The 8,662-nt window shown below is 38.4% G+C and overlaps 1 protein-coding gene across 1 annotated transcript in view; it reads right to left on the bottom strand.

The window, feature by feature from the left end:
- Window positions 1-8,662, bottom strand: part of Patj (PATJ, crumbs cell polarity complex component) — a 317,960-nt gene that overhangs the window by 290,661 nt on the left and 18,637 nt on the right. Inside the window, exons 4-7 of the mRNA XM_013348556.2 lie at window positions 6,627-6,821; window positions 4,931-5,070; window positions 3,105-3,300; window positions 252-380 (exon numbers count right to left, since the gene is read on the bottom strand). Of these exons, the coding sequence (XP_013204010.1) occupies window positions 252-380; window positions 3,105-3,300; window positions 4,931-5,070; window positions 6,627-6,821 (660 nt within the window). The remainder of the gene's footprint in view (window positions 1-251; window positions 381-3,104; window positions 3,301-4,930; window positions 5,071-6,626; window positions 6,822-8,662) is intronic.

Here is an 8,662-nt window from a genome sequence, read left to right as displayed (position 1 = left end):
AAATAAATAAATAAATAAATAAATAAAAATATTTTCTTCTTATATAACCAAAACCCTGTTAATTAGAGGCCAAAAAAAATTGAATTAGAAATTGTTTAAATAAAGCAAATTTATGCTATAAAGTGTTGTAAGTTATACTTAAACTCAAATTATTGAGTCATGTATCCTACCAACTCATGCTATAAAATTAATTTCAAATCATAACAAGTCAAATTTTATAAAAGCAAAAGGATAAAACAAAGTCAACTTACTCGGTCTGCCAATCCTCCAGGAACAATAGTCCTCACAACCACGCCACTTGACTTTCCTCCAACTATCCCAAAACCTAGTCCAGAGCCATCATTAATGAGCTCAACCTCTTCAGTGTGGCCCCAAAACACCTACACATGAATGGAAGGTTAGAGTCAATGTTGGTTACCCACAGATTCTTAGGTTTCCTGTATGATAATATATAACAGATTTGCAAGAAACTGAAAATTCATACAATTAATAGAGACAACTACCTATAGAGACAAAGATATCCATATATTGGTAGAGGTATCTATCGATTGATAGAGGATAGATGATAGAGGGTAGACTATTATTAGAGCAAGGTAGAGAGTCTCACCCATAGGGTATTATAATTCAATAGAGAAAATAAGCATAAATAATTGAAATACAGATCATACAACACTACAACTCAAAAAGGACTAGAAACATTTCCCAATCTGTGTCCATAACCTAGCACAGGGTACACAGAGAACCAATGAATATGCATTTGCTGAAAGATAGGCACAATGTTACAAAGATTTCAGGGAGCTGGGGGAAAGGAAAGTTCATAAAAGGAAATATGCATGAAGAATCATGAAAAAGTTTAATGATAGCAGAAATTTAAATTTTACAAGTACTAGAGGCACACACCTATAATCCCCGTAATCAGGAGGTAGATGTAGGAAGATCAGGAATTCACAGTCAGCCTCTGCTGCATAATGAGTTCAAGGAAAACGTAGACTACACAAGACCAAGCTCATAAAAAATGTAATACAAAGAAAACAAGCATTCAACAAGAGGGAAATACAAGAGCAAAGCCGAGTCAGGAAACAGAATGAGGCAAAGACTGAAAAGAATAACAAAACTAAAGAAAGCAATGACTTAGGAAATTAATCTGTCAACATTGTGAAGAACCAAAGTTTAATATGACTAAAAAGTGTAGGGAGGAGAGTAATGTTCTGAGTGAATATGTAGTGTTTGACATGGACATGGCCATACCAAGGACCCACGTTTCAGGCTCATGGGAGTGGCAAAGCCCTACCAGGCTCAGAGAAATAGCGAAGTCTTCCTCTGGTCCACATGCAGATAGGTGGTTGAACATGTGCATCATTGCTTTCCCTGAAGCTCCTCTACAGAGACTGCTCCCACAAACTAGCTAAGCCTTTCTCCTGCTCAGCTGCATGCAATAGCCCCACCTCCCTGTTCAACTGTATAAAGTAACCATGTTGAGCTTCCAGGGTGCTGCAGCTTCTCCATCAGAGAGACCAGCCCACCCAATCCCAGCTGTTTGTGTACATGTGTCTATGAGTCAGTCCTTTCTGCATTTCCTCACTGCCTCCTAGGCAGGGTTCCCAAACCCATGCAAGGATGTGGCAAACAAACTAATTTAGAACACTCATGAGAGAAGACAGAGTTTCTCCAAACTCGAAATACTAGCAACATAAACATGCAAAAAGGCATAAGCAATTTTCCTTGATCAGACTCCAATGACAAATGTACATACTTTCATAAATTTCAACTGTGGAAGTCATTTTCATACTTAATTTTTCTATTCTACATTATCAAGTCATTCTTGGTTTTTTGTTTTGTTTTGTTTTGGTTTTCGAAACAGGGTTTCTCTGTGTAGCCCTGGCTGTACTGAAACTCACTCTGTAGACCAGGCTGGCCTTGAAATCATAGAGATCCACACACCTCTGCCTCAGAGTGCTGGGATTAAAGGCAAGAGCCACCACTGCCCAGCCAATTTTTATGCTTTTAGAATTTATAAAATGTAACAAGCTTAAAAGATAAAAGAGGCATTGATTTTTTTCAAGTCAAGAAACAACTAAAAACAGAAAGATGGGGCTGCACATGTAAAGGTGCCTGCTTACCAGCCTGACAACCTGAGTTCAACTTCCCAGACCCACATGGTAGAAGGAAAGAACCAACTCCCAGTAGTTGCTCTCCTCCTTTATAAGCACACTGTGACATGTTTGTCCCTCTCACACACACAGATCCACCTATCTCTGTCTCCTGAGTGCTGGGACAACAGGTGTGTGTGCCACCATCCCTGGCTCAAAACTGAATTTTTTAAAAGTGACATCTGTTTTTTTTTTAAACTTACATGAAAAAAAAATGACTGCAATGATTTTGTAAAATCAATAATCTAGTTATAAACTTCCACTATAATTCATAAATATAAGATTTTTGCTTTTTTTTCCAAGAAAGGGTTTCTTTGTAGCTTTGGAGCCTGTCCTAGAACTTTGCTCTGTAGACCAGGCTGGCCTCGAACTCACAGAGATCCGCCTGCCTCTGCCTCCAAGTGTTGGGATTAAAAGCGTGTACCACCACCACCCAGCTATAAATATAAGATTTTAAAAATAACCACATCTTCCTTAAGATAATCAATAGTAAGCGTCTAATAAAACTTCTGAAACTCAAAGGTATAGTGGCAGACACCCATAATCCTAGCATTCAGGAGGCTGAACCAAGGGAATTGTGAGTTCAAGGCCAGTCTGGGCTACATAGCACATTTCCCCCTCCTCCTACACACACATTAACTTACTATAACATCAAAGAACACACGACATCTTACCACTAAATAAGTTAAAAATAATATTTGATTTGGCCTCTATATAATAATCTCCAGTAAGGAAACTAACTATTAAATAGACAAAAAAAAAAAACAAAAAAAAACATCAGACATTAAAAAGACAAACACAAATTCCTCCAATAAACATTTTGTAATGTTGTCATTTAGATATATGATCACCTTTCTGGACCTAGAATAATAAAAAGGACTTCAATGACTACCAACTATTATTATAGTGAATAACATAATTTAGAATGAATATGTTCCCAAGCTTATGACCCACCATTTCCGACAGAGATGTATCAGCTGAGCTGGTGGAAGTGCGGCCCTGTGTGTGGCCCACTTCCCTGGCCACAACCAGACGCAGAGTCCCAGTGGTTTGTTGTAGTAATGCAATCGCCTGCTGATGGGAAACGTTATGATCCAATGGGGTGTCATTAATGGCCAAAATCTGGTCATTCTCCTTCAATCTTTGATCCCTAATCATACAAGAAAAGAAGAATGTGTTAAGTACTGTGACAGCCTGAACATGCAAACGGAGCTGGCTCTGGCATCCTTCTAGGAATCAGAGGGTCCACTAGCACTTACGTTTCTCTTACACCATCCTAACTCATGTTAACACTGCCCTTTCACATGAGACTCTAAAACTTGAAAAATGAAGTCACTTGAGCAAGACTGCACAGTTGGAGAGAAAAAGCTACATCCAGCCTCAAACTACAAGAATCTTTTGACTAATGAGTCTGTAAGAATAGACTCTGCCCCAGATAATCTGTCTCAGAGGTGCTGATATTATTTTTATTACATGTATTCAATTTCAGTTTCACATAAGGGAAACATTTTGGGTAACAAGATGTCAACAAAATATTTAGAAAGGTTTTTGCTATGGTTTCAATATCCGTGCCTCTAAACACCTGTGGAAATTTTAATTTCTATTGTAAAGTATCAAGACGTAGGACTTCTAAGGGAAGATGAGGTTGTAAGGACTATCCACTCATGGATAAGATTGGTGTCTTCACAAAAGGCAAGTTTAACTCCTTGTTGTCCTGCTTCACCTTACCTTCCACCATGTGATGAAACAGCAAGAAGCCCAAGTCAGTTGTAAATGCCTTGGCATACTCTTCTTAGCTTCCAGAGCTATGAGCCAATAAACCTCTGTTTGTTGTAAGTTTTAAAACTTCAGGCATTCTGTTATAGGAAAATGGACTAAGACTAAGCCTCACAATCAGCTTTTAAAGGAACTGAGAAGTAAATGCTGAAGCTAGAGACGTGTGTACACTGCCAGAGGCTCACTGACTACACGGCGGAAGGTCAGGCTGTAAGGAAGACTGACTCTCACATCGTAGATAAGAGCATCCTGTATCAGAATATCCAATACACAGTCAGGAAGGATAGCCCATTATTATACCAGCACTTCCCAGGATGTTCCAGAACTTTCTAGATACATGCTCTTCTTAAAAAGCAAGTTGTTACCAGAAGATGAAAGGAGGAAGAAGCTGGGAGTGGCCGTAAAAATATATAACAAGTGGGATTTCTTTTTCTAGTAGATGAAGTTTCAAGAATTTTTACTATTTCTAGAATAATGGAAATGACAGTAACACACTGAGTATATTAAACATACCTTCAAAATGGTATAAGATTTATACTATTTGGATTATAACCCAATGGATCTATTATCTAGAATAATGGGAATGACAGAAACACACTGAGTGTATTAAACATCCCTTCAAAATGGAAAATTTATACTATTTGGATTATAACCCAGTGGATCTATTATTTTAAATTTTGAGTTAAAGAGACTAGAAGTAATCATCTATAAAGACAGAATAAATGTGAAAAAATATTGACAGAATTTTGTAATCATATTCTGCCACTACTGCTACCTGAATAGTTATCTAGACTAGAAATCAAAGACACAAAAACTTTGTGTGGAACCCTTCAAACACAACAGCAGGTTTATGTGGAGATAGTGGGGTTAAAGAACCTCTAGAGAGCTAACCAGCACTGGGTGCTACTGCTACTGTTTTTATTGCTAGTTTCTTATTCTCTATATAGTAACATTTTCAGAGCTGTCAGGAAAACATGGACCAAGTACAAAATGAACTTCCTCACCTGTCTGCTACACTCCCTGGATGAACCTCCTTCACAAAGATGTCAATTAATCCCAGACTTTGGCTTCTCAGGGCCACCACACTGAATCCAAGGCCTCCAGTTGAAGGGCGTTCTATATCTATATATTCAACATGCCGACCCTAACGAAGGGGGGAAAAGTCAGAAAGAAAAAAGAACCATGATATGCATCCAAACGTCACCTTTCCACAGAACCGAACTGCACAACACACAGCCGCTTCTCCTATGTTGTCGCTATCAGTCTGAATATGTTCAGCGTTCTGGTGATATGCTGGCTCTGGAAACCTTTTAACTTGCCTGTTTTTAGCAAAGCACAGAGTACAGCACTGAGAAGCATTTTACAATTCATCCACATTATGAGATAGATTCTGCGCTGGACAAAAACTGAAAACAAACACCATTCCCATAGTAAATTCTCAATTACTTTGTGCATAAATTTCTTTAAATTCCCCTTGATGCAAAACACATTTTTAGAAAAGAAGGCAAATCAGATATGCCAGAAACATGTTAGTGTTCAGTCCAGTCAGAACCAGCTGCATTTATATCATTCTGTTTTACATCCACAGTAATGAATTAATGAATCCATTCACTTGATCATTTCAAAAGGCTGCAGAGTCCCAGGACTGCAGAGTATGTCACCATTTTAGTTAACAACTACATGTACAGTGTGAGAGCATCATAAAAACAATCACATCACAAGGGCCTCACACAGAACAGATGGAGCTTAAAGTCATGAAAGAACTAGGATATTTTCCACTACCGTGACTTGAAACAATTTCCTTTTCATTCCCAAACCCAAACTTATTTAGTTATTTACTTACTTACATACTTACTGACGTATTTTCTTCTCTTTTGGTTTTCTGATACAGAGTTCTTTGTGCGGTCCCAGCGGTTCTGAACTCACTCTGTAGACCAGGCTGGCCTCAAACTCACTGAGATCCTCCTACCTCTGCCCCCCAAGTGCTAGAATTAAAGGGTGTGTACCTCCACAGCTTCTTATTTTTAAGATTGACTTTATTTTGAATTATGTGTATAGGTATCAATCTGTGCACAGGTATGTGCACATGAACCGCCTCCGCCTGTGAGGCCAGAAGAGGGCTGGATCCCTGGAGCTGGAGTTATAATAGGCATTTGTGAGCCACCCAACGTGAGTGCCAGCAACCAATCTCAAGTCTTCAACAAGAATTCTAAATTTTCTTTAAAAAGTCAAAAACTTCAGTTGTCTATTATTTACTTCTTGGTAGGTATTAGGGGCTACAGTTAAACTATCCATTCTAATATTTCCCTAGATCTTCCAAATTATATTAATTGTAATTCACAAATTCCATTTTGATATAAAAGTATAACAGAAATTTTCTTATAGTGTTCTGTTTTGTTTGTTTTCTTTTCCTTATCATTTCAGACAGGTTATCTGTCTATGCAGCTCAAGCTGGCCTCAAAACTAGAGGTCCCCTGCCTCAGTCTGCAGAATGCTACTGGGCTGCAGGCTGCTGCGAGCATATCCTACTGTCCTGTAATTTAATGGCAAGTTCCTGGTTAGGAATAGACACAATTCCTCCTGCCAGTATAAGCAAACAAAATAGTAGTAATTTTAAGACAAAAAGAATAATTCTCCTTTAAAAAGTGAAACAGAAGAGAAATTAATGAAGCTAAATACTCAGTGACGACATAACCTTACCTGAGCCATCTGCTGAATGACTGAGTTAAAGTCTTCATTTCCTGACTTTGGGTTCCAAGGCAACAATCCAGATGCAGTTAAATTACTACAAGATCTGTGGGCATTCCCATTTGTAATGGAACCATCCGTGAACACTAACAAACCCTTCCGAGAAAATTCAAAGTTGGCTGAACAATCCGAAGGAATATGGCTAAGCTATTGGAAAGATAAGAAAATAATCAACGTAAGTCTATAGAAAATAAACAATCTCTATCTATTGCATTATATGTATAATTTATATACATATTAAAAAAGTAAAGGGCCAGCATGGTGGCACATGACTTTAAGCCCAGTATTCGGACACATGAGTAAAAGGTCAACCTGCTCTCTATATTTAGCAAGCCAACCAGAGCTACAGAATGAAACTCTTTCTTAGGAAGGAAGGGAGAGAGGCAGGCAAGGAGGGGGGGGGAGTGAGATGTAGATTGTAGGGATATATATGTATAAGTGCGCTGTGAGTGACAGAAAGAGAGAGAGAGAGAGAGAGAGAGAGAGAGAGAGAGAGAGAGAGAGAGAGAGAGAGAATAAAAAACACTGGCTGATATAAGTGCCAACACAGTAAAATAAAACAACATTAACAAGGGGGATAGAGAGATGGTTCAGTAGTTAAGAGCAGTTGCTGCTCTTCCAAAAGATCTGGGTTCAGTTCATAGCACACACTGTGGCTCACAACCGTGTGTGTGTGTGTGTGTGTGTTGAGAGAGATGGCTCAGTAGTTATACTACTCTTCCAAGTACAATAGCATCCATATCAGCAGTTCACAGCCACCTGTACTACAGCTCCAATGAATCTGACACCTCTGCCACCCTACACACACTTACATGCACATAACTAAAATAATGAGTTTTTTTTGTTTTGTTTTGTTTTGTTCTACTGAGACAAGGTTTCTTTGTGTAGCCCTGGCTGTCCTGGAACTAGTTCTGTAGACCAGGCTATTTTAAACTCAAAGAGATCCATCTGCTTCTACCTCCCATGTGCTAGGATTAAAAGTGTACACCACCACTGCCCAACAAAATAATTCCTAATTAGAGAAAACAAACAAAGTACCTATAAGCAAATCAGTATTTTCTTAAGGAAAAAGCTTTTTAATATTATAAAAGATATTTTTTTAAAGATTTATTTATTTATTATGTATACAACATTCTGCCTCCGTGTATACTCACATGCCGGAAGAGGGCGCTAGATCCACAGATGGTTGTGAGCCACCATATGGTTGCTGGGAATTGATCTCAGGACCTCTGAAAGAGCAGCCGGAGCTCTTAACCACTGAGCCATCTCTCCAGCCCCAAGATATTTATTTTTAAAATTTCTTCTTGACACACCTATATAAGATACTGGGCCCTTTTGCATTTATCTATATATCTCCATGGAGGAGCCACAAAAGAACCACAGCAGGCAAACAATAATACTCACAGCAACAGTGTTTAATCATTGTTTCTAAGAGCCAGGCACTAGACAAGATTCCTACATGGATATCATATTATCTCATTGAATCTTTTGTAATAGCCCAACTGATGTCATTCATTATCCCATTTGGTGAATATGAAAATTGAGGCACTCAACATCCTTGTATAATATTAATAGCAAGTAAATCACAAGGCCACTTAAACACTCTAAAAAAGAGCACCCTAGCATTACAAGAAGTAACTTTTGTAAAACACTGGCTAATACAAGTGCCCACACAGTAGAATAAAAACGTTAATAACAAATGTTAAAGAGGGATGGAGAGATGGCTCAGTAGTTAAGAACACTTGCTGCTCTTCCAAAAGATCTGGGTTCAATTCCCAGCACACACATGGTGGCTCACAACCATCTCTAACTCTAGTCTAGGGAATCCAACACCCTATTCTAACCTCTGTAGGTACGAGGCACACACAAGGTGATGCAACTATAAAATATAAGCAAAACATCCATAGATTTAAAAAATAACAATAAATGTGAAGATAGTTTCTTATATGTATGACAAAGAGCTGCATACATGGAATCCTTACAATATG

Source organism: Microtus ochrogaster, chromosome 10 (genome assembly GCF_000317375.1).
Source record: "Microtus ochrogaster isolate Prairie Vole_2 chromosome 10, MicOch1.0, whole genome shotgun sequence".
In the NCBI taxonomy this organism is placed as follows: domain Eukaryota; kingdom Metazoa; phylum Chordata; class Mammalia; order Rodentia; family Cricetidae; genus Microtus; species Microtus ochrogaster.
Note: the sequence above shows the minus strand (reverse complement) of the source record. Positions and strands in the feature narration are given on the sequence as shown.